At 39.5% G+C, this 26,450-nt stretch overlaps 2 protein-coding genes across 14 annotated transcripts in view; both read left to right on the forward strand.

The window, feature by feature from the left end:
- The window catches only part of rhbdl3 (rhomboid, veinlet-like 3 (Drosophila)), a 61,735-nt gene extending 50,451 nt beyond the window's left edge, over positions 1 to 11,284 (forward strand). For all 5 annotated transcript variants that reach the window (XM_031289249.2, XM_031289250.2, XM_036000353.1 and 2 more), the window contains 4 exons: positions 1,616 to 1,728; positions 6,067 to 6,167; positions 6,836 to 6,896; positions 7,790 to 11,284. In XM_031289249.2, coding sequence (XP_031145109.1) covers positions 1,616 to 1,728; positions 6,067 to 6,167; positions 6,836 to 6,896; positions 7,790 to 8,061 — 547 coding nt within the window. In that variant the 3' untranslated portion in view covers positions 8,062 to 11,284. The remainder of the gene's footprint in view (positions 1 to 1,615; positions 1,729 to 6,066; positions 6,168 to 6,835; positions 6,897 to 7,789) is intronic.
- Positions 11,285 to 13,238: 1,954 nt separating this feature from the next.
- Positions 13,239 to 24,441, forward strand: LOC116042659 (BUB3-interacting and GLEBS motif-containing protein ZNF207-like). Of its 9 annotated transcripts, none has more exons than XR_004103279.2 (14): positions 13,239 to 13,509; positions 14,100 to 14,226; positions 14,360 to 14,498; positions 14,622 to 14,810; positions 17,271 to 17,346; positions 17,530 to 17,591; positions 18,064 to 18,203; positions 18,548 to 18,646; positions 19,765 to 20,016; positions 20,381 to 20,537; positions 20,975 to 21,151; positions 21,429 to 21,466; positions 23,132 to 23,188; positions 24,285 to 24,441. XR_004103279.2 is itself a non-coding variant. In XM_031288946.2 (12 exons), the coding sequence occupies exons 1-11, from the start codon at positions 13,469 to 13,471 to the stop codon at positions 21,124 to 21,126; spliced, it is 1,434 nt and encodes a 477-aa protein (XP_031144806.1). In that variant the 5' UTR covers positions 13,239 to 13,468; the 3' UTR covers positions 21,127 to 21,151; positions 21,429 to 21,769. The 9 variants fall into 9 exon arrangements, 3 of the variants coding, with proteins under 3 accessions (XP_031144806.1, XP_031144805.1, XP_031144809.1); XR_004103282.2 differs by having other exon boundaries at positions 24,303 to 24,441; XR_004103280.2 differs by having other exon boundaries at positions 23,132 to 23,174.
- Positions 24,442 to 26,450: the final 2,009 nt, after the last annotated feature.

A 26,450-nucleotide genomic window follows, 5' to 3' on the forward strand; every position in this document is an offset into this window, starting at 1 on the left:
TGAGTGTGTTTCCTGTTAATCATTTGACACCCCACCCATGGAGGAAATGGAAGCATGTCGCCCGTTCAGAGTTCTTCACATCTCTGTCTTTGGAGCATCTTACTGACAGGGGGGACATTTATTATTTTCAAGCTGCTTGTGATTACAAGTTTGTACAAAAATCTAAATAGGTGCATCATGGATTGAAAACTGATTGGAAAAATGTAGACAGACGTAAAAGGCATAGGTGAACACTGGTTTAGTGTGTGTTTAGTAGCCACATTGAAAACAGTAAAAAAATGCATAAACAGCATGGTTAGCAATTTAGTTGTAATTTCTGTTCATACTCAAAAGCTACACACATATAAATGAACCCTGTAATCCTGCCAAAAGCTCGACAACGCTCGTAGGCGTAATTTAAAATAATCAAAACTGGCCAGTGCAACCCACCTTTCCTTTACATACATGAAGACATTTGCATCATAACTTGATGCAGAAAAGGCACAAATTGTTGCAGAAAAATTCACCAGAATGCAGAAAATGATGTGTTTGACGTTCAAAATTTCAATTTTACTCAAAAGTGGAGATCTTAACTCCCCTAATGTTGAACCCAAAGTTACGCCCTTGGCAGCGCTGATCCTTCCCAATTCTCAAAACCGAAACGGAGTGTAAATATTTACTATGCTAACTCGCCCACTCTCCATCTCTCTCTCTCTGTCTTTCTTTTTCTTATTAAAAGTTTCAAAGAATACATATGGAAACCCTTGCAGAGTTGATTTACTCAAATTACAAAGCAAAAACATTGTATCTTCTGTACTGGTATCTACACTTGATCAACTGAAAATGAATCAGCAACAATTGTGATTACCTATTAGTCATTTCAATTGTTTAATCAAGCAAAAATGGCAAATATTTGTTGGCTGTGAAGATTTGTTATTTTTGTGTGATTAGTATTATTGTATTTAACATCTTTGGGATTGTTGGTTGGACAAAACAAGACATTTGAAGATGTCGCCTTTGGTTTTCACTTCTTTTTTGACATTTGAAGGACTGAAGTAAATGATTAATAAAATAAAATCAACAGATTAATCAGTAAGAAAAGTAATTTTTAGGCACAGCCCTACAGACAATTTTGGTTTTATATGCCTGTGTTTTTAGATATCCATCTCTGAGATTTCTGGTGGTGGTATTTACAGCATTGAAAACACGTGTTAAATTACAAAAGCAATGTGTCTTTCCTGAAACAGCATGTAGATTATTCTGAATAATCCATAGAACACGATGTCAAGAGTTTTCATAGGGATTATTCTTCAGTAAAAAGTAGATCTAAGGAAAAATGTTCACTGCATGTTCTGTGGATTGTTCCAGGTAACTGCGGCAATGCCTTTGGAAAGACATTGCTGATTCAATGTAATGTTTCAATACATTGAGCACAATAAACAATACTCGATGGGTTCATGTTGTTCACTTAATTAAATTGTATTTTACTTCATTTCAGACTTGTATATCCTCTTAAGGCTAATAAGGATATTATCAGAATCAACAGCTAACACCAAATTACCATAACTACAACTATCGCTTTGTGTCTGATTCACTTTTTTATATTATTATTGTGGCTCATTTTCTTTTTCTACAGGATTGAACACCTGAGCCTGAACATGGCCATGCAGCTGCTGGTTGGAGTCCCTTTAGAGATGGTCCACGGAGCCCTGCGGATTGGACTGGTCTATGTGTGTGGTGTGCTGGCAGGTGGGCATGTGGTCTCATACATGCATGCAACAATTACAATATCAGTCCTTCTCCGCTCACTACATATATTTCCATCTCTTTTATCTACACTCTCCCTACACACTATAGAGTTTTGCCTTTCAACTTTACCGTTGTTCCATCTGCTGTTGTGTGTTTTTCATGCATTCAACAGCCTATCAGGTTGCAGCCAGTGTGTTGGTAGATACTGGTCAATGAGAACATTTAGCGTGTGTGTGTGTGTGTGTGTGTGTGTGTGTGTGTGTGTGTGTGTGTGTGTGTGTGTGTGTGTGTGTGTGTGTGTGTGTGTGTGTGTGTGTGTGTGTGTGTGTGTGTGTGTGTGTGGGTGGGTGGGTGTTCAGGACAGATGGCCTTGCGTTTCTGTTTTCCTACTAGACATGGTGGGCTGTAGGGGGTATCCCCCTGCATCCTCCTACGGTCATGTACAATAGGGCAGAGCAGAGACATCTCAAATGGAGCTCAATCAGAATAACGTGCACACACACACACACACACACACATACACACACACACACAAACACACACACACACACGCACACAAACACACACACGCACACACACAGTAATAATGAAATAGGAAGGGGTAGTGTGTGAGGTAGGGATGAAGAGAGAGAAGAGATGGAGGAGAGATGAATTCATGAGTGTTAATAAGCCTAAGAGAGTTTGGAGAGGGGGACCAAGATATGAAAAACATAAAGATGGGAGAAGAGTGGAGGTGGGAAAGATTTAGGAGAAACCGAGTGATTAACTACAAATGAGAAAATAAAGCAGACATTACAGCTTTGAACAAAATGTCACCGCTCCCTTCCTACATCCCTCAGGCACGAGTCACATTCAGCCCTGTTCAGCTGAGACAGTAAGTCAGTATTTCTCTGTGTGTGTGCGTGCGTGCGTGCGTGCGTGCGTGCGTACGTGCGTGTGAGAATTGTTTCTCTTTACTGAATCAGTACAAACTAATAAAGGCATCTTCTCCACTATGTCTTCTCCAAAACAAACATTTTAAAATACTTTTTTGGTTCAGAGGGGCAACACTTCTAGCTACACATTAACTGGAGTGGAATTATTAGGCTACTTTTTGAGATGAGGGTTGAGTGTTGTTGGGATTTTCGGGGATGGAAACATTATGCCTTGTGACAGTGAGTGAGTGAGTGAGTGAGTGAGTGAGTGAGTGAGTGAGTGAGTGAGTGAGTGAGTGAGTGAGTGAGTGAGTGAGTGAGTGAGTGAGTGAGTGAGTGAGTGTGTGTGTGTGTGTGTGTGTGTGTGTGTGTGTGTGTGTGTGTGTGTGTGTGTGTGTGTGTGTGTGTGTGTGTGTGTGTGTGTGTGTGTGTGTGTGTGTGTGTGTGTGTGTGCGCACAGGGGTCAGTCACAAACACCCTGGGGATACCAGCTGTGGTGGCCTGGCCTGTAGTATTAACCTTGCATTGAAATGAGGAGGAAATGCGGCATAAATCACACACACTTATGCACGCACACAAACCAACACACACAAGTCTGCTGTTTTAATTAGATATCGACCACCAGTGGGAAAGGGGAAGCTAGGGTGTTTGGGTTTGTTGTGTCTGACTGGGCTTTTTTTGTTTTTGGCAGCAGAATGACTGGCCAAAGTCACAATTCTCAGAACATTCAGCATTTAGCAACAAGAGGGTCGCTGATAGTTGCTTACTATTGTATTTGTGGCATATATCGTGCATCATTGTTTTATAGGCTGCCGTTTTATGTATTATCATTTTTATGGCATTTCTGACTTTTTTGGATAGTAAACAGTTTAGAGAAATAGGAAAATAATGATTTCATTTCCAATGATGTGCACCGTTTGAAATGTATGGTTTTCTTTAATTATTGGAATTTTTGATGGTTAAGTTTATTGTTCAGCTGAATATAATAATATCCTGCCTAGTACACAATCGTTGCCATAATTAGTTAATAACCAAATTTTAGAGATAATTGGCACTTGTTGTTAATATCAGCTTACACAGTATATTGTTTTATTTAAATTAATTAATTCATGGTTTTATTCTCAATATCTCACAAGTGTGTTTGTCTGTGTGTGTGTGTTTATGTTAGTATGTTCATCAGTAAGTGAAGGCATCACCATTTAAACATACTTGAACCCAATACACTGTATGCATTTCTCACGTTCTTTGTTACTTAATGCCATTTCAGCAGTTTGGCTTAATTCTCAAGCATTTTTGAAAAGTGGCTTAACATTTGCTACACAATGACACTGCCAGATTGTGTGAAGATACACAACAAGCAATAGTGAACAGACGGGCTCAACTGGCATATACAGGGGTCAAGGCAGAGTTCAGAGGTCAAGTAATGACTCAGAGAGAGGACGATGGCCCTGTAGGGCCAACACAAACTCTGACACTTTAATGGACACAATGGACCCGCATGGAAACACACAAGTACTCACATAATGGACACAAGACAGACAAGAGGTCTGCCTAGAGCATAAGGCAGGTGTAGCAACAGGCAAAAACAAGTGTACAACAACAGAGGATCAGACACAAAAAACAGACATGTAGACAAGAAAGTAAACAACAGAGAAAGGGAAGTCACACAAAGTCAAACAACGGATTCAACTATTGCACATGACTTTGTAGATTCAGTCAACTCAGCATGCAGCCAAACTGTTGACGTTTTTCATTATGAGTGCTAATGTGCATTATTATTCCCCCTCATGTTCGCAGTTCTTTCTCTGCAGTTACGATGAACAGCCAAGATAAATGAGATACCACTTTCGACTCTAAAAACTACAGGCCTCCTGGGTCCTGCTGGGGGACTATGAGAGACTGTGTCCTTGTCTGTATGTGTGTTTGTGTGCACAGGCAACCAAGCTAAAATAATGTTATCAAACCAAGTTAATTACAAGGATGGAGGTCATCCTGCCCAGACATACTTCCTAAACACAAGAACTACAAAGGTAGAGGTGTCCTGAACCAGTGTGTGTGTGTGTGTGTGTGTGTGTCTCTGTCTGTGTGTGTGTTTGAAGAGGAAGGAAGTAATGTTGAGTGCTTTAAAAGGGTGTAACCTAGGGAGTAGCAATCTTTGTGCATGTTAATGCTCAATTTTATTATAGAGGGTCATGATTCAAACCTGATGCTTGATTTAAAATGTATTCAGAATTAATTAAAGCTGCCACCAGTTTTTCCATAATCCTTAATATTAAAATAATTTGGTTTATTTATTTAGAATAGATTCAGAAATGTAATCAAATTTAAAATAATAATAAATAAAAACAGGTCAGTGTCATGAAGAAAAGAGAAGGGAAAGATATACTAAGGAATGAAGAGTGGATGGAGTGGAGAGAGAGAGAGAGAGAGAGAGAGAAAATAAGCAAATGAGAGTGTTTATGTTTGCGTAATTTAATAGTCCAACTAAGCACATCTCTATCTCCTTTTTTCTTTTATTCTGTCTCTCTCTCACACACACACACTGCAGTGAGAACAAATTTGGTATCTGGTAGCTGGTGACTGTCTTTAAATGTCCTCACATTTACATTTTTTAATTCTTGATTGGATCTTTTGTGCTCTCGTTGAATCGGTACCAAGGTGCTAAAGAGAGCAATTCCCTGTTTGCAGCAGCCCAATTTGTATGAATGCATTTGTTTTACATAAAATCCCACTGTGTGCTGGTACAGTATGAGCAAGCATCTATTCATGAAGGCCTATTTACTATACACCCACATTAAATAGCGAGTAGCAAAGCCACCTTTATGCCATTGAAAAGAAATGTTTTCAGTTCACAAATGGTTACAGCTTGTATTGTTTAAATTAGTCAGTTGGTCACAGCGTCTGCCAGTATGATCCTCTAAAGGAAACAAATATTCACATTTCCTGCTGAATAGTGAAAGCTCAGACTCAAGAGTGTAGCACGAATTTCAAATAAACAAAGTAGTTTATCATTTAATACTGTATTACATTATAGAATATTTGCACAAAACATATTTATTCATTTATTCCCCAAATGGCCAACTGTCAGGCAAATCTAGTTGAGAAAACATTCTCACCACAAGCTCTATGAAGTAGCTGTTCTAGAGCTCTCGATCATCTCGCATAACCTTCATCATCAAAAGAAGTTTGCACGGATGATAGATTTCCATTTTTTTCTGAGCACTTCAAAGACTAATCAATATTTTGATACTAAAAGTGGATCACATGAGTATTTGTAATTGCTTGCAGTGATGAATTATCACCAGACTCTGCACTTCCCTTCAACTCTTCCTGGGTCTCTTGTTGCTTTTTCATGATGTGGATAATACAATAATGCCCCCATTTGTTTATTTACCTAAAGCATGTTCCTTTATCATCACTACAGGGTCGCTGGCGGTATCTGTCACGGATATGACGGCTCCAGTGGTCGGCTCATCTGGTGGAGTGTACGCTCTGGTCTCAGCACATTTGGCCAATGTAGTAATGGTAAGTTTTTGTGTGAGTGCATGTGTGTAGATGATTATCACATCACTCAGTTGTCCTGTGACTACAGAGCATTGCCATTGCCATCATCAAAGCAGCCTTTTTTGGGCCCAGCACGTGCTGCTCTATCTACAGATGCCATACATTCCTCACCATCAGTTTTTCTTTTTCCCCCAAAGATCAGAAAGTGTGTGAGTGGGTGCATGAGTGAAGAAATCCCTTCCCACCGCACTCTCTGACACCTGCTCTGTTTGGTCAAAACTCCCCATCTTGTGGGTCATCACAGACACATTGGACACAAAGGCACTTATTTGAACCTCTATTATGTGTATTAGGGTACTCATTATGTACCCTGCCAGATCCTCCACAACATTCTTCTTGACGTTCGGATGGGGGAGTTTGTCCTCCTTTCAGCTGAAATCACATTATCTAACACAGCAGGAACAGCTTGGGGGTCAGAGTGGCTCTGGTGCTTTCAAAATTGACGTGAATTGAGACAGAGGGCGAGATGTCATGTCATTTCATGTCTGCATCTGTGTGTGTGTGTGTGTGTGTGTGTGTGTGTGTGCCTGACGAGGACTTGACCTTCTAGCACAGTTTGTTCCGTCTTAATCATCAGAACTTGAAAATGATCTTCTGAATTCATCCTCTCTTTCTCTCTCTTTCTGTAGAATTGGTCGGGAATGAAGTGTCAGTTTAAGTTATTTCGGATGGCCATGGCTCTGGTTTGCAGTAAGTCTCAATAAAGATGCCACACTCCCTTACACCTCATCTTAAGAATTATTTTTCAACAAAAGACTTGTACTTTTAATCTGCTTGTCATGCTATTCAATCACCAGAATTTAATCTTACACAGCAAAGGTTTCTTATAAGAGAAAAGTGGTTTTGTTCCATAGGCAGCAATATTGAACTTTCTGCCTTTGCAGCTTCAGCATATGGAGGATGTCTAACTGTGAAGACCCACTGAGCATGGCAATGCAAAGTTCGCCCCTATTAATTTTCACGAGCAAATTGTTTTGGGATTCCAGGTCTTAACCTGCTATGGATAGATGTTTGTGAGAAGGAGAAGATCATTATTTTAGTTTCTAGGATACCTTTTTGGTATGTCCATTTCCTCAAATATTACAGATACAAACAGAAATGAATTGCTGCTTAGCACAATGTCAAATAATTTGTTAGAAAAGTGGTGGGTTGCTTACTTAAACAATCTTTGAAAGCGAGCCAGCGAGCGAGCTGCTTGCTCGCTTGTGACATTTGACACAACCACAACAATGACTGAGACAGCTGAAAGACATTCAATGAATTCCAAGTTTATCTTTAGTTTATCTGAAGTTAATATGAGGATTCAGCAGTGTGAGTTACACAAATCTAGTGAGTATCTTCCAAAGTCTTTTTAATACAAAATTCCCTCTTTCAGTTACAATCCCTCCACCACAGCACAGAAACACTGTCTGTGGAAACACAAACAGGGACCTGTAAAATCTTTTTTGTTGGTTGTTTGTAACTAAATAAAAGTAACTCTAATTATTCTACCTCATAGAAGAGATATTTTATTACATGACATGTTAATAAGTGCAGTGATTGCTAATATTGTGTTTTCTCTCTCTCCCTCTATCTGCTCATAGTGAGTGTAGAGTTTGGTCGGGCAGTGTGGCTGCGGTTCTATCCACCGGCCTTTCCTCCATGCCCCAATCCTAGCTTCGTAGCTCACCTGGGAGGGGTGGTGGTTGGTCTGACGCTAGGTGTGGTAGTACTGCAGAACTATGAGCAGCGACTCCAGGAGCAGTCCCTATTTTGGATCTTCTTCTGCGTCTACACCTTGTTTGTGCTCTGTGCCGTCTTCTGGAACATCTTCGCCTACAGCTTGCTTGACGTGCGACTGCCCCCACCACCTTGACTTGCTTATTAGAGGCGGACTAGACTCTGTAGCCCCTTTATCCCTCCATCGGTAGATCCCTGACCGCCTGGCTGGATGAGTCAGCCCTCATATTCTGAGCCTCATTGTGTGGTGATCGGAGTCATCTGACAGCCACCCTCATCCTACATCCAGCGCTCTGATGCAGGGATGCACCTGACATGCAGCAGCCCTTGCTGTCGGTCTCATCATACCTTTTTCAGCCCACCTGCTCCCTTTTTCGTTTAGCATTACCATTGTTTCCACTTACCATACAAGCTAACCTACATCTGTTCTTTGTCTACATCTCTGTTGGACGTTTGTGTCAAGAGTATCAGTCGGTGGGACTTTTGTTGACAACACAATGACAAATGAGAAGTCTCAGATCTAAAACAACAGGAACAAGCAGGAACACTCCTGTCCACATGGCTTAACCTTCTCTGCCTCTTCCTACACAATCCAACGGTGCCTTCTCATGGAGATGTCAGCCTGATGAAAGTATTTCTGCACAGTTGCCTCTTGTGTGGGGTGACAGTAGTAAAGCCCTGCAGTATAAACCATTTTCAGACACAAGAGTTCCTCATAATCCTGTAATCTGCCTGCACCCTCATCATCAGTAAATTAAGAATAAGGTCATATAAGAATAACCTCTTTGTTTAGTTAGTGTTATGTCATCATTACAAGCAGCTCATAAACATGAAAGGTTTAGATTAAACAGACAGCAGGATAGCTAAATCTCTCCAAGTTTGTAGTGAGAGCATGGAGTATATAGGCTACAGCAACCTTCAAAAGTTATTATGAATTTACCTTTGAAGGAATGTGGGTTAGTTGCCTTCAGACTTTTTGTGTGCAGGTTGTGTGACAAATGTACCATTGTGCATACAGATAAAAAAAACGAAAGAAGCAGAAGTGCCATTCAGGCTTTTAAGCTTTCAAAAACGATGCCAAAACATTGCTACAGGCATTTGTGCAAGCAAAAATACATCTAATATTGTCTGTAATGAGTCAGTCATACGTATGTACTGTAACAGAAAATCATCGCGAGAAAAACTAAATCTCTCACTCACACCCTTTGAATTCTTGTCATTTGCAGTGATGCAGTGTTTTTTTGCGACTGGTTAAAAATAGCAAAGAAGTGGCAGAAGTTTATTTATTGATTGGTGAGGTGGTGAATTAAGGCAAAGTGTAATTAAACTAATGAAAACACTCACCTGTGCCATTCTAAATAAATCTAGTCTTTCTTCTCATCACCAAACATAGAAGAGCAAACATGCCTGACCTCGACTACATCTGGGCTGAGGTCGTTTCACTCTCATATCAGGAGGCATTGGGTGAAAGAAGAAAATCAATGCTCCCTCATTAGTTCCTGTCACAACGTAAATTGGCAATTGATTGGACCGGGATAGAAAACAACCCCAGCCCTAAGCTGCAAGTCCCAAACTGTACTTTAACCTCATGTTACGCTGGTAACTGCTTTGCACAAACATTATTATTATGTAATTATATACAGATTAATATTTTAACATGCATTTGCTGTTGCTGATTGTTTTGTTTTTAACTTTGTGATATTGGTATATTGTGTAATTTTTTTGGTCTATCTGCATTGTGATATGTTAGCTATATCCTGTATGTATCCTATTTATTGATTTGTTAAATATGGTCTGGGGTTGTATGTAATAAGGGCTATGACACAAAAGTGAGTGAGGGATAAATCGCTGATAATATTTTAACATTGTGCATATTTTGTAGATTTGATATGTACATACTGTAGTACATTAAACAGTTTTATACAGAAAAAGATATATCTTTAAATTTTGCCCTCATTTATATCAGTTTTAACTCAGGTCACACATATTTGCATGCACATATACAAACAAATAAGTTTTGTTCAATATTCTTGGGACAGGAATTACCCCCCATTGTACAAAGAAAAGTGCAAGCAGGTTTCCAGCCTTGAAACCAGAGTAATTTTAAACTCCAACCCCAGTGTTTAGAGAGAGCTCAGGGCCCCAGAGTGGAGAACCGGGTGAAAAGAAGCAGACATCAAAGTGATCAATGAAATGTGTGAGCATACAAGAATCAGCCATAATTCATTCCGAGAAGGGACTCCTAAGCTGTCACTGAATGTCTTCTCTGTCTAGCTGGTACAACCATATGGAGAGTAGCGCCTTTGTAGGCTTACAATGAAAAATTCATTAGGTGGCCAAGGAAAGCCGCGTCAGTTGTGTTTCCCCTTCATAAATCTAAAATTTTAGAGGTAATCATTCATCTTGGTGAGAAAGAGAAGACAAGTGAAGCTGCAGGGAAGGAATATCGGTGTGAATGTATTTGTAGTGTATCTGCATTTAGGCTGCCTGCTGAGAGCAGCACTTGTTAGAATTTGGCCACATTTTAATTTGCATTTCACTTCTTTTTAGGTTACATGCAAGAAGTGGGACTTAGGTTGACAGTTTACACATAACTATTACCAGTGTTTCTAACAAGCTGATGGTGATGATGGTGTGACAGTGGCGTCGATTAAGATGACTTAAGTACTTAATCACTTTGTCATCCTATTCCGTCAGCATGTGTGAGCGTTATCAATGCAGTATGTTGCATGTGTGTCTATGTATGTGCACGTGTGTAATCTGTGTACTTAGTAAAAAATACAATTATTTCTGCTTTTACAATTTTTTGACATGAAAGGCATGTTGGTCAGTGCACATCAGACAGTGCCTTGGCTAAAGCCCCATTTACACCTGGTATCAAAATCCGATCTCTTTAGTATTTACAGGGCACAGGCAGTTATGACCTTACATGGTCAAAAGTATGTGGACACTGGTGCATTACACCTATGTGTTATTTTGAACACCTCATTCTAATACTATGGGTAAATATACAGCCTTCACTCTCCCTGGCTGCTGGTACATGCTCCCATTTGGCCACATTAGTGAGGTCTGTGTCACAATGTATCCCAAAGGTGTTGGATAGGGTTGATGCCAGGGATCTGTGCAGGCCAATCAAGATCTTCCACACCTAGGAGACCATTTCTTTATTGACCCGTGGGTTTGTGCATGCGGGTAGACTCTCACGTTGAAAGAACAGAGTTCCTTCCCCAACTTGTTGCCACAAAGCTGGAAGCAGCTATTGTCTAAAATAATAGTGAATCCTGTGGCATTATATGTCAATAGAACAGAGGAAACCATGAAAAAGCCCCAAACTAAAAGAATAAAAACTATGTTGACAGGATTGTCTACGTCCTTGTTTTCATGTGTAATTTTGTACAAAATAAACAGCGTTTAAAAATAAATCACATATTGAATGCCAAACATGCATGCAACATCCTTGATGCCAAGGAACGATGGGACCCAGATTTGATTTCTGCAACGTTGTCTCCATCAGGTGGACACTGTCAACATAACAAGTTACAATCGTATACATGAGTAGAATATATTGTCATTCTCCGTGTAAATTGTGTATATGTATTTGCAGCGTTTTTCTGTTGCATGTGTTTTGGGGGTTTGTGTGTTTTATTTTTATTTTGCATCGATTCTTTATTTGCAGCGTTTTTCTGTTACATGTTACAGCGGGGAAAATAAGTATTGAACGCGTCAACATTTTTCCCAGTAAATATATTTCCGAAAAATCAAAACATGTATGTCCATTACAAAGTTATGTGTAATAAAGTGGAATGATAATGGGAATACATATTGAACACATGAAGAAAAAGGGGTGTAAAAATGCATGGGAAGCCAATAAACCAGCTGAAATCTGTCAGTATTTAGGAAGCAATCCTGCCCCCTATTAGTGCAAATTTATATCATCTGGATTAGTCCTAATTGATGGCCTATAAAAAGGTTTCTCATTACCAAGGTGTCACTCAAGAAGCATTGCATGATGGGTAAAAGCAAAGAGCAAGCTTATTGTAGAAAAACATACAGTTGGAATTGGTTACAGACTAATATCTAAACTTCTGAAAGTTCCAGTGAGCACTGTTGGGGCCATTATCCGGAAGTGGAAAGAACATAATTTCACCATGAACCGGCCACGACCAGGTGCTCCTTGCAAGATTTCTGACAGAGGAGTCCATGGAGTACTGAGAAGAGTTGTCGAAGAACCAAAGACCACTCGTGGAGATCTTCAGGAAGACCTGGAAGAAGCAGGTACAGTTGTTTCAAAGAAAAAAATTAGTAATGCACTCAACTGCCATGGGCTCTATGCATGCACACCACGCAAGACACCACTGCTCAAGAAAAGGCATGTGCAAGCTTGCTTAAAGTTTACTGCACAACATCTGGACAAGCCAATGACATACTGGGAGAATATAATCTGGTCAAATGAGACCAAAATCGAACTCTTTGGCTGTCATAGCATACACCATTTGTTTGGAGGAGAAATGGCACTGCAGAATGGCACTGCACAGCACCCTAAAAACACCATACCAACAGTGAAGTTTGGAGGTGGGAGCATCATGGTGTGGGGCTGTTTTTCAGTATCTGGCACTGCCATCCACCAGGATGCTGAAGATGAAACAAGGGTGGACATTTCAGCAAGACAATGATCCCAAACACACATCCAAGGAAACTCTCAGTTGGTTTCAGAGAAAGAAAATCAAGCTGTTAGACTGGCCTAGTCAATCACCCGACTTGAATCCAATTGAAAAACTCTTGAAAAATTCTGGAAAGAACTGAAGAACCTTCAAGATTTGAAAACCGTTTGTGTGGAAGAATGGGCAAAAATCACAGCTGAGCAATGCGTACCACTAGTTTCATACAGGAGGCGTCTTGAAGCTGTCCAAGGCTTTTCTACTAAGTATTAAATATATTTCAGCAAGTGTGTTCAATACTTTTTCCCTGAGTAATTTCACTTTATTACACACAACTTAATTTATGGACTTATTTGTTTTTATATCTTTGTATGTGTGGATTACTTGGGTTGTTACTGACATCTGGTGAAAATTCCATGGCGATAACCCCATCAGAAATATCTTTACTGAGAATAATGATACTTATTTTTCCCGCTGTTTTTTACTTTGCATGGTTTGTTTTGGGCCGTAGCGCGTTTTCCCTTGTAGACCTGCAGTGAAGTGGGGTCCCACATAATACCAGTAATACAACTTGAAGCCTGTAAGAACACCGTTTGAAAACATTATTATATCACTGTAGAAACTCGCTGAAGAAATATAACTTTGGCTGGTGGTATTATGATAATGTGAAATATTAACCCATCTGTTATTAACCTTTCTCCAAGGGGCGTGTCTATGACATGCGCCTATTTGCTGTCATCGCGAGACTGCAGTCTCTCCACCACAACTTCCTCCTGCAAAGCGCCATTTTCGGCGTCGTTACGGGACTACAGCATGCTGTTGTCAAACAGATAATAAGACTAGTATTTAACGTTGTAAGACCTATTTTTCAGCGTTCATTAAAAGATGGGACGAAAGAAGAAGAAGCAGATGAAGCCATGGTGCTGGTATCCTTTTGACTGGATGACAAAACACCAACGTAGAGATACCAGAGGCTAAACGTTAGCTTGACAAAAGGAAGGCCTAAGCTAGCCTCTCGTAGGGTTTATCGGCTTGTAAGATAATGTTAGCTTAACTATTTGTCCATTGGAGGTTAATTGTTTTAAGTATTGATTTTAATCCAATCTATAATTAATGCCCGTAAAATATTTGGCGTCGTGTACTTTTACGCAGTAATGTTAATGTTAGTCGATTGCGTTGAGTTAATGGTATTGCCAAGAGGAAGGTAGCCTATCGTTAATGTTAGCTAACGTTAACCTGTTAGCCAAGCATTTATGATTCAGGTAACGTTATGATTCAAGCTTCAACGCTAATTAATCTGCAACCTTGTTTTCCGGAGTTGTTGGTAACCTTAACGTTAAAAGTTGCGCTACCCGGTTATTGATCATACATGGGGATTAAGAGCACGAGCGTTTTAGGCATTTACGTTATTTGTAAGACTTACATTTGGCTTTGTGAACTTGGTTGTTGCCTAGTGTATTTTTGGTGTTTTGCTGATGTTTCCTGATGCGACATAATTCTTAACTTTTTACTCAAGGTACTGTAATCGAGACTTTGATGATGAAAAGATCCTCATTCAGCATCAGAAGGCAAAGCATTTTAAATGCCATATTTGCCACAAGAAGTTGTACACAGGCCCAGGCTTGGCTATCCATTGCATGCAGGTTGGTGCCTTTTTTCTTTGTCATTTATCTTAGTTAGATTCGTGAGTTCAAGTGTCTTTGTCATAGTTCCTGGATTATGGATGCACTGTGCTTGTTATGACGGTATGAACTGACTCACTTGCACGTGTTTCAGGTACACAAAGAGACGATTGACAGTGTACCCAATGCAATTCCTGGAAGAACAGACATTGAGCTGGAGATCTACGGTATGGAGGGTATTCCAGAGAAAGACATGCAGGAAAGAAGACGAACGTTAGAACAGAAGTCACAAGGTTTGTACACTTTCATGTACTTTTTTGCCAATTTTAAGTAAAAGCCCAGATAACCGAATTAAATGTTTTCTTCGCTTTTTTGTAATGGTTTTGTGTATTTGGCATGATTACCTTTGTTTGCAGAGAGTCAAAAGAAGAAGTCTAACAATCAGGATGATTCGGATGAGGACGACGATGATGATGATGAAGCAGGACCATCAGTTCAGCAGGTTTCTGCTGTCCAGCCCCAGGCAGGCTACGCTGCGCCAATGGCCCAGCTTGGGATGCCTCCTGTGGCTGGCGCACCTGGGATGCACCCTGGAGGATATCAAGGCAAGGATCTCTTTTAAAAAAAAAAAAAAAAAAAAAAAAAAAAAAAAGCAGAAGCTGGGAATCATTCCTGACTCAACTTGACAAAATAATAAGTTGACTTTGAGTTAGGGCCCTCATACCTACCTTTTCAGTTTGATCCGAACCAAAATTGCAAGTGTGAAAACCTCCCCCAGACCAAACAGCCGAACGTTGGTCCGGTGAAAAGAGTTCCTCTCGGTCTGGATGAAACCGAACCATGGTTGGGTTAGTTTCTAGCGCAAAAACATTTTTTGGATGGTTCGGACTTCAGGACCAATTACAGGAAGTTCTGGCAGGCTATCGTTGTGTTATACGAGTAGCATAGCTCCTTAAAGGAATAGCTCAGTGCGAGTGTGGGGTCGAGCGAGTGATAGTGGCAGTGGATGCAATCAGAGCAGAGAAGAAATTAGCGTGAACATTTTCAAGTGGTAATACATGTACAGTGTAGGTCTCAGTTTGTCCACGAATAAACACTGCAGCTCCTCAAGCCCCAAGGAAAGTTCCGTTGTCTTGCTTTCTAACTACTGGGTAAAGTGTAGGGCTGCAACTAACGATTATTTTAATAGTCGATTAATCTGTCGATTATTTTCTCGATTAATCGATTAGTTGTTTGATTTATAAATGTCAAAACATGGTGAAAAATGTGGATCAGTGTTTCCCAAAGCCTAAGAGGACGTCCTCAAATGTCTTGTATTGTCCAAAACTCAAAGATATTCAGTTTACTGTCACAAAGGAGAGAAGAAACTATAAGATATTCACATTTAACAAGCTGGAATCAGAAATCTTATTTTATTTTTTTTATATAAAAAAATGACAAACGATTAATCGATTATCAAAATAGTTGGCGATTAATTTAATAGTTGACAACTAATCGATTAATCGATTCATCGTTGCACCTCTAGTAAAGTGAAGAATCCAGTGTTTTAAGCGTCTTTCTCAGCTGTCTGTAGCGCGACCATGTTCTTGCAGAGGTGGGTTGTTTTTGCCTTCATTGTGTCCCTGACTGTGCAGTAGGGACAGAGTCTTTTGCGCTCCCAGCTGTTAAGACTGTTATGCTACCTGGCTAGCTAGCAGCTGTAACATTACCTAGCCAGCCGTTCGGTGGTGTAAATTTGTAAATGTACAATTAGTGTTACAAATTGTTTGTGTCAAATTGTGCCATGTTGTTTTACACTGTTAAAAAATAGTTAGTTGTAGGTTGTTAATTGTTGTATCTTTCATTAAGTACTAGGCCTGTCACGATAACAAATTTTGCTGGATGATAAATTGTCCCAGAAATTATTGCGATAAATAATCGTCGTTCTAAGACCATTTTCATCTAATATAATGATAATGGCATAATAATGCAGGTACACCTTTTCAAAGATCAATAAACTTTTATTCTAAAGAATATTTAACACTGGAACTGGAAGACATTTTAAAATATCCATCATATGTCTTTGATCTCCTTCGTCTTTCACGCTGTTGTACAGTTGTGGAATTGCTGTTTGTGACACGTATGTTCTCCCAGGCAATTCATACTGGCTGTCAAATGTTTGCAGCATTTGTCGAGTGTTTGTGCGATAGACTACAGACTCTGTACTATATTTAACAATTATTTATTAAACGCTAAATATTACATTTAAATAATATATAATTAATAAATTATATCTATCTATCTATGTGGCTATCTGCTACATGGCGAGTAAATGTTTGTATCAAAGTAGTTCTGTTTTTCAGTCTTCATTTTGGCGAAGTTGCAGCTACTTTCTTCTGCTGTCTGCAGGTCGGAGCTTTGCGGGGGTGGGCCGACACACACACCCACACACACCCACGCACACCCACACCCACACAGACCCACACACCCACACACACCCACACACAGGCGCACACACAAAAACTGGCGCAGACGCCAGCTACCACATCGTTTCTGTTTACTGATAACTATCGTTTACCTCAGGCTAATTAATTAGCTAGTAAGTGGCGATTTTTGGCAGCCAGCCTTCCAAAAGAAAGCACAATGAAAAGAAATAACCGATCATTAACCGTTGACCGACAAGCAGGTAATGGAGTTACTTGACTTGACTTTCCGCACTCCGTGTCCGCGGACAGCTGTAGTTTGTGTGAAACACACAAACAAGGACTAAAACAATCAAACAGATGTATGAAATGCAGAGATGTGATGACGAACACAAGTAATGTAGGTATTAGTGGGAGATGCTTACATTTGACTGTCTTGATTGTTATGAATAAATAAATATAAATTCTAGCTCAGAAATAAAGACTGTGTCCAACAACTCGACCACCTAATTCTAGGACCAGGTCAAGGTTTTGCAAGTTGCATTCAAGACTAAACTTCGAGTTTAGAATTTAAAATATGTAACAAGGTAGTGCTGCTTGTTTGAAGTGATTTAGTTTTGAGTTGTTAGTTAACAGAACATGCCCTCTGACTCATTGTTACAGGAATGCCTCCCATGATGCCGGGCGTTCCTCCAATGATGCACGGCATGCCCCCTGCCATGCACGGCATGCCACCAGGGTAAGGGATCTCTCATTGATGTTTAATGATACTATTTCCATCCATTTAGTGCTATTTTCAGTTTGATTCTTTATTAATTGTTTATATCTCCATACAACAACTTATTTGTTTTGGGGAATACATTAGATGTAATTTTACTGTAGTTACAGCACCAAATCGTCATTATCTTATTGTCTATTGCAGCATGATGCCAATGGGTGGAATGATGCCTCCCATGATGCCAGGGATGCCCGGTATGCCCCACGGTGAGTTGTAGTTGTATTTTCGCTTAGGGTTACAGAAGACTTTTAAAATCCATTCCACATATAAATGGAGTAAGTAATTGTTTGTCACTGATTTCATTTTGACATTTTCCGATGGTATTGTCTGTTAAATGTATGGTTTCCAACAAATTATGATCTAAGAATATGATCACACCGTTGAAATCTTACACGTATAAAGTTTATGCCCATGTTATTTCATTCTTAGATCGTAACCATAGCTCAAAGTATAACTGCGGTTGCTTACATTTATAGATTGTTAGCAGGTGTAGCTGAATATGTAAAAAAAAAAAATTGCCTGTTAAGTGAAATCGGACTGACATTCAGGACAAAGTCTAATGAAACAGACATAGGTCTTTTGAAATTCTTTCTCCTTCTGTGCACTCTGCTTGCTTATTTATGTTTTCTATGTAATGGTGCAAGAAAATGTAAGTGACCTGTTTGGGTAATTGTTTAGGAATGCCACCTCACATGGCTCCTAGGCCAGGCATGCCCCATATGGCCCCATCCGCCGCAGCAGGAGCGATACCCAGTCGACCAGCAGTACCAGTGGCTCAGCCCGCCGTCACCAAACCTCTCTTCCCCAGTGCAGCACAGGTGGGCACCATGAACACACCCACACACACACCACCAACACACTTACAGACTTTTCAGAGAGTTTAGATGTTTCTGTAAGCCTGTCCCCACTATTCAAGGTAGATAGTTGTTGCCGTTTTATATTAATCTTTCTAGGCTTTCTTATGAACACAGTGCTCAGTAATATTGTTTTATTTCCTTATTTCTGTAGTCAGCTGGTGCCCTTTTCCCCTCTTTCTCACCCCATCTCATTTTTTAAAATCAGTTTCACTGTTATGTAGTATATTTTGTTCTCATTGAATTTGGATTGAGTATGTGGACATGTTACATGTCAATACTGTGATCTCCTTCCCACAATGCTGCAGATGGGCGCTGGTGTTCACAGCAACACAGCAGCTGTTTCCTCTCCGCCTGCAGACCTTCAGTCTGCCTCCTCTCAGCCTCCCTTTCCTAACACGCCACAAGTAGGCTCACAGACAGGACTTTGACTTGGGCTGTGGCAGCTGCATGTTGCTTATTTATTAACTGCCTGTAAATTCTCAAGTTGTAAACTAGGCTAATTACTAGCAATATTTGCCTTGTTCATCAAAATGAACACATAGGCTACAATGTTGGTGTCGGAGGATAATTATCCCCGACAACAACTGACGTACTTTTTGTCTATGTGCTTTATTACTGTGCATGTGCTTTATTTAATGCAGAATGAGGCATAACAATGGATTGACATGGATGTTATTTTGCATCATTCACCCCTCATAACCTCTGAAGCATGAATTCTGCAATAACAACTCATCGTGCTAAAGAACCTGCTTTGCACCAGCCGTTCCATTGATTTCCAATTATGCGCTGCGCTAGCCCTAGCGTCGCGCACCGCTCGGATTTGCCGCTTTGCACTGCGCTCAGTTCAAATTATTTAAACTTTGACCTAGTTGCCGCTGACCTTTCGAAAGCGCAACCAATGAGATAACAGCATGTCCTTACCTAGCAACGGGAGATAGCTTCCTTGCCACCCTTGATGACGAATACCTGCGCTGCGCTTTGCTTTGCTCCCTGCCTAGCAGTGCTCAGAGAGCAAACCGCTTATCATGTGTAGGTGGCTTTATGCTGCAGCAGTGCTAAACAGTCAGTTCTTTTCCCCCACAATCTGAATTGTAAAGGTCTGTCGATTGGTTACACTTGTATCTCAGGATTTGTGTTTTATCCAATGATTCATTTACTCTTCTGCATACAAAGGGTTTACATCATTTCATGCTAAATTTGCTCACCAGTTGAAAGCAAATGGTGTAATTGTTTTGTTCCTTAAATGAAGTCAGCAAGTCAAATCAATATATTTCCACAGTTTAAAGTGAAATTCGAATACTAAACTAAATTCAGAGTGACCAAATCATGAATAAAAATGCAACTTTGAGTGTTTAAAAAAGGCAAAATTGAATGTTTGGGGGAGGGGGTTATATTTCTAAGTAATGTGTTACAAAATGATTGTCACAAAGGTATAATCCATTGAGGACTTTTGTGTTTTTGCATCTTTGTAAGAAAGCAGCAGTGGACTACAGTCAGTTACCTGTATTGTGTCTTTGTACAGGCCCAGCAGAGCACTTCAGGAGCCACAGCTTCAATCTCCCACAGTACAGCCGCCTCCTCTGACCCTCCCAAAGCAACATTCCCTGCCTACACCCAGCCCTCTGTCTCTTCTTGCTCTTCCACTTCTTCTTCTTCTAACCCCTCTAGCAGCACTGTGGCCAAACCCCCAGCCACAGTGCCCACCAAGCCTGCCACCCTCACCACCACGAGTGCAACTAGTAAGTTGATCCATCCTGATGAGGATATCTCACTGGTAAGTTGCTTGAGCTTTCTATTTTGCCCTTTTCACAGTAAGTAATGACTGATACATATAATAGTATATCTGTTGATGAATGGGTTGGTGCAATATTTTACCATCAGCCTTTTTCTGAATATCAATATCACGAACATCATAAATCGTAAAGTACATTTTGGGAAGCATTTATATCCTTACTCTTAGTAGTTTCTCTTCTGTGGTTATGTTGAAGGATGATTCTGAACTTTAATATCCTCAGTGTGAAATCAGGGCACGCCAACATTGGTACCCAATTCCTCGTCATTGTTGTGAGTGTTTATCTTTGTACTGTAAGGGGCATAATATGGTTTCTTTAGTCTGAATCGTTTGTCCCTGCCAACAGGAAGAGATGAGGGCCCTCTTGCCCCGTTACCAGCGTCTTACACCCAGGCCGGGTCAGGCCCACGTGGCTGCTCCCCCAGTGGCGCCTGTGGGCAGCATAATGCCCCCACAGCAAGGCATGCCACCACAGCAGCCTGGCATGAGGCATCCCATGCATGGTAAGGAAATGCTTGTTAGGAAATCAGTGAAAAATACCCATCAGTTTGTGAACTATATGTTCAGTCATTTTATTATCACTATCTTTATTGTATTATCAATTAATTGGGGCCTCAGTCTACAGTTTCATTGCACTGAGCATTCAGCTTTTTTCCTCTAGATCAGTGGTTTCCAAACGTTTTTAAACCGTGGTGCTCCTTCATAGAATATATATATTTTATGGCACATTAAGTCTGTAATGAAGTAGCTTTTAGTATACATTTAATGCATGTTTTGGATATGTGATGAGGGCAAGTTCAAGCTAAAAATGGGTGTTAAGTTACTTGATTTTAAATAGAAAGGTAAAGAATGAATATAAGCTACAGTTTAATTGACATCTGTTTAATCTGCTAGAATTTCAGCATTAACACATTCTGCTCTCCCTGTGTTCTCCCTGCAGGTCAGTATGGTGCGCCTCCTCAGGGCATGCCAAGTTACATGCCTGGAGGGATGCCTCCATATGGGCAGGGTCCTCCTATGGTGCCCTCTTACCAGGGAGGCCCTCCCATGGGCATGAGGCCGCCCGCCATGTCTCCGGCTGGACGCTACTGAAGCAGCAAAGCAGCCACCACATTAGGTTTGAGGTTAACACCTTTCTCTCATCCTTGTGCTTTTTCAAACCTAGCTGCAAGCAAAGAGCAGTAAGACCAGTGGTGGTGAAGACAAACATTATTTGTTAGAACACATGGACATTTAATGTAACATCTTTATTGGAAAACAGCCAACCACCACACAAGTTCCTGAAAGCTATTTGTTGTCATTTGATTACATGTGAGGATATATTTTTCCCCTATAGGTTTCACTCAGGTTTATAGAAGTGAAGTGTGTTAAAATGATTCATATTTCTTTTGAAGCTGCTGGAGTTACATGAACGTACCAACTCCTTACAAAGGCAAGTTTCTCTTGTAAACATTTGATTATTTTTTATTTTTTTTTTTTATTTTTTTTTTGGTAGATTGAGGCCCTCACAGCATGCTTAGGTGCTGTTGGACTTGCGTCCCCAACCTTGGTTGGTGAGGGTCTCAGTGATGAAGATGATTCCAACTCGGTAGTGTTAAAATTCACGACTCATCAGTCTCTAGCTTTATCTTTATTTCAGGTTTGTTTTTAATATTTCCTGGTCTAAAGGGTACCTGTATGCATCCTTTGTAATGTTTTATGAATCTGTTGTAATAAAATTCATCTTGAAATCCAATGCTGGTTTGTCCTGGCGTGCGTGGAGGTGAGTGATGAAGGTTTGTACTGGTGTTCTTATCTTATGGCTATGTTTAACTACAGGACTTCATCAGGTATTTAAAAACCAAGTTTGCCACCATCTATTTTTTGTTGAGTCCACCTTACATTGTCTTTATAAAAGACTGGATATTGGAGTACAAAAGAAAATGCATTTTCATTAGTTAAGAAATGGAATAAATATTTAGATTTAGTGCTCAAATCTCGTGTACCACCAGCCCAAAACTAAGATGTTGGCCAACTTCTGGTTCCGAATACTGCATGTTACCCCATAATAATGATGGAAATAACTGCAGATTAAATAATACTTGTAGATATAGTACACTTGCACAAATATGAAAGAGAAACTAAATTTCATTCCTGATTCATTGACTTTTTTTTTGTCTGTACATACATTCCAGAACGCAAACATGCATGACTGCTTTAATGTTAGTGTTTGTCATAGCTCGAGTAATGTTCCCATAATGTACTACAGGGGGCAAGCAAAACAACAAACCCAACAATACACTAGCTCTGTGTTAAATACAAATTTTGTGAAGCTCAGTTTTTCAGATCAAAACGGTTGATTAAGCCTTTACAACCTCTCAAAGTACAAGGTTTACAAGTGATTTATTTATTTTTACTTTGCTACATAGTATTTGCAACTGAAATGATTTATTGGTTATTAGGTTCATTGGTTTATCCCTGTTTGAATTACATTAATATGATGAAAAAACTCCAATGGTGTTTGTCAGTGCTGACACACACGGCTAAAGGGTAAATCAGATTGCGTCTGTAGTTATGATATACAGCAGCCAGCAATTTCCTGAATTGCGTTCATCCAGTCCTGCAAAAGGATATTATGACATAATCCAAAGAGAAGAGAAACTGCATCAGCAAGAAGGAACAGTGGCCACTAGGAGACCCTCACCTGCACTAAAGGATACCTAACAATATATTTCTGAACAGTCTGTCAAATAAATCAACACCTGAGATGGTCTCAAGAGAAACTACTTCGCTAGATTGGCATTTACTGCAGTGCTAGTTTGTATTGCTGGGTGTTCTTTTTGTTTTGTCCAACCTTTCTATCCTAAAGGTTTTTCATAATCATCAGCCAGTGACCGCTACAATGATCCTGTGTTTGAGGTTTTTGTACAGAGCAATCTTTGAGAGATTAAATCTGACTTCATGCAAATATGTTGACAGCAGGTGCACAAATTTAAGTTTTTAGTGCACACATGGATCAAGAGACATGGTGGCAAGAAGTTCTTGTAAGTATTTAGTGTGGCACAAGTTTTTCCTCTGCGCATATCACTTACTGCTTTGTATTTGTTTTTGTCTGTAGCCCATCCATATCAGCCTTAAAACCCACTCAGCTGGCATGAAAGGTCAGTTAAACCCAGTAAGTACCTGATGTTTATTATAGTGTGGGTCTGTCCTGTACAACTGGATGTTAGGCCTTGTATTACACAATGCATTTTTTTAAAGTATGTTGTTAAAATCTATTCGATAATTGAAGTAAATAAGTGTTGTGTAAAAGAGATGGAAGAGCATTTGTAGCTATTAAAAGGAACAAAAACTTGGGCATTGAAATGTAAATTTTAAATTGTTCTGTCTGGTGAAATTTGTGTGTGTGGGCTTGTGGCCCGTTAAAGGGGTATTTTACTTCCATAAAGTTCAGCGTCTACAAACATTGAATCCTACGTTTTCCACAATGTAACTCAGTAGCATTTTTCATTAGACCCTTCCCACCTGATAAACACCCATGTCTTTCAAACAGCAATTTATAAAACAGGCTGTCAAAAATTGAAGTCTTAAACCTAATGTCAGATTCTTTTTTCAGACTCCAGAGCCACAGAACAAACTGTTTTCAAAGGCTGAGTGGTAGTCCTCTAGATAGGCAACTGATCTTAATGTGTAAAATGGGAGCCCCTTTAAAATGAAGCAATGCCTACGTGACCGCATGACCGGTTATGGCCTCAGTGTGAATAGGATTTTGTTTGTTGTAATCACAGAATTTTAAAATGAATTTATCCATTAAAAATTAACTGCAACATTTTCTACTACTGCTACTTCCAGATATCGTTCTTGTTAGTCTGAATAAACCACAGAACATAGTTTACACTTTTTATAGGGACTATTTCTTTGAACAGAAACTGATATCTCAAAACGTAGACCAATCAAACCAACATTAGCATGGCTAGATGCCACTAGAGATAAGTGAGATTTTTTTTCTTAATTTGGGTGAACTATTAGTAAAAGCTCAGTTGTTGGTAGCAACATGTACTTAAGTGTTAAAAGTAAATGTATTAATTATTGATGAGCTGTTTACCACTAGTATGTAAGGAAAATGTTTCTTTGACATTAAAGTTTAAATGTATTACATTTTAGATAAATGTGTTTTTTGACCAGGTGTCATGACCAGTCAAAAACCCCATTAAGTCTTTATCGCTGGCCCCTTTTAAATTAGTGTTTGCAGACTCTTGTTTTTGGATCAGGTGTATTTGTATTTTAAGGTGCTGTACTTGAAATACTGAGGAAAAAAAGTGGTCTGGGATTGTCTCCACACGGCTCAAACCCAACACGTCAAATACCAACGCTCTGTCACAGCCCTCGACACAAGGCACTCGCGTGCACACGCCACCGGACCGGCTATAAAAACAAAGAACAGAGAAGCTCGAATTACAACACACAGAGGGAGTGTGACTTCACGCCATTACTCAGGATGCTCAGGACGCCATTACAAAAAAAAAAAAACTCATATTTGTTTGCTGCTATATTAATGTTCTGAATGCTGAGTACAGCCATAAAGAGTACAGCCCCTTAAAAGGAATATATTTTGTCCTATAGAGAACAATTGTCCAGGAAGTAGATTGACTGACTGACTGACTGACTGACTGACTGAACATGTTACAACAATGTCAGAATTATGTTTTTGTTTTAAATAAAACTATTGCATTATTTTGCTGCCACTTGTTTTCCTTCAATTAAATTAAGATGTGAGGTGAAATCCACTATTCTGAGGCTCCCAGCACCTTTAGGTGCTCAGTGTGCATGTGTGGGCATTCAACAATAGTGCACCGCTTAGTGGCATATGGGGGGTATTATTGACCCCTTTAACAGACCAACTACTCCCCATGATAGAAATCCTAATAAAATCGGTGGTGTTAGACACAGTCTGATACATTTATTGTTTAAGGTATATACTGTTATATGAGAGGATACCAATAATATGGAGTATGAAGCCTGATTAATGCAGTGATAGTAAAGATAACTTTATTAAAGCATATTTTATTATTTAGTTATTTCTTGTGGCACTATTTTAGCCATTGAAATGAGAATATTGGGTGTAACTCCTTAAACATTCACTCCTAAGTGACCATGAAGTAAAAATAGACTTTTGAAAATAAAGATATGATATAGTGAAAAAAGTTCCAGAAAATACTATTTTAACTATTTATTAAATTGTTTTTTTTATTTTTATGAATAGTAGTATTCCCTAATATTGACTTAGTATTGTGTATTTTATATTGGCCATTTTGCAATAAATCACTGTAGCTTTATATACATTTTGAATTGATATGATTACCTATATACTGTAACTGCACTGCAGCCATTAGATGCATGTATTGAAGTAAAAAGTAATTAAATAGAAACTTCGAGGACCTTAAGATTGCCCTTGTCATGTCTTCATTTTGTGTCTGTCTTCCTCCTTTGGGCTGCATTTCTTGGAATTGGCCATACATTTCTCAGCCTGAATTTGTGGTTTGAAGCATCAGTGAGGACAGAGACTCTACAGACCTCATAAACATTTAGCTTCAAAGCAAGCCTACCAAGCAATACTAGCAAAGCTTCATGAATGTATTCACAGGCATTGTTAAAAGGTTAGCTCATCTATAAAAGTGAAAACCCTCAAGCTGCAGCCTCTCAAATGGCAACACCCTTCTTAAAACAGCAGCACTCAGTAAACCGCCACTAAAACCTACTTTGCTATACATACATAAACCTTATTGTGGTTTCCTGCTGCCGGACTAGTACAACATACAAGAACCAAAGAGCAAACTGCCTGTTTAGAGAGAAATATTGACCACGATTTGCAGGTTTGCGTGTGTGCTTATATGTCTATTTGTACATTGAAAATGTTATGTATTCATTCCTCTTGTCCATATTGTCTGTGAAAAGGCTTTTTTTTTTTCAATGCTTAGGCCCAATAATCAGATATTGAAGCTGTACTTGAGACTTGAATGTTTTTGCTGTCAAGTCTTTGGGCACTCAAGTCACTATTTTTCACAGTGAAGTCAGATTGAAGTCTTTTGCATAAGCTCATTCAGTGTGCAGGCCTTTTGACACAGTTGATATTCTTTACACTGATGCAAATTATTAAATAACAGACACATCCTGTCCTGTAACAGGCGGACAGAATTATTTCCTCTGGGAAATGCACAAACTATTTTGTCTGTGGAAAGTTTTTCTCAAGCGTGTGAGACACAATGAATGCAAATTTTGACGAAAAAAACGTCAAAACAAAAAAACTTGTTATAGGGATTTCCATGCACATGTTGGATCTTACTATGCTGCTGATCCTTGTAAAATACTTTATAATATAATCATAAACTTTCAGTTGTGTTGTAGTGTTACATATTTTATGTATTACTATATTGCTT

This window comes from Sander lucioperca, chromosome 4 (assembly GCF_008315115.2).
Source record: "Sander lucioperca isolate FBNREF2018 chromosome 4, SLUC_FBN_1.2, whole genome shotgun sequence".
In the NCBI taxonomy this organism is placed as follows: Eukaryota; Metazoa; Chordata; class Actinopteri; order Perciformes; family Percidae; genus Sander; species Sander lucioperca.

Excerpts from the sequence above, each read along its gene's own strand:
- LOC116042659 (XM_031288945.2), top strand. The coding sequence starts at position 13,469 with ATGGGACGAAAGAAGAAGAAGCAGATGAAGCCATGGTGCTG. Across the intron at positions 17,347-17,529 it reads ATGCACGGCATGCCACCAGG|CATGATGCCAATGGGTGGAA; the intron begins GTAAGGGATCTC and ends TGTCTATTGCAG. Across the intron at positions 18,204-18,547 it reads TCTTCCCCAGTGCAGCACAG|ATGGGCGCTGGTGTTCACAG; the intron begins GTGGGCACCATG and ends ACAATGCTGCAG.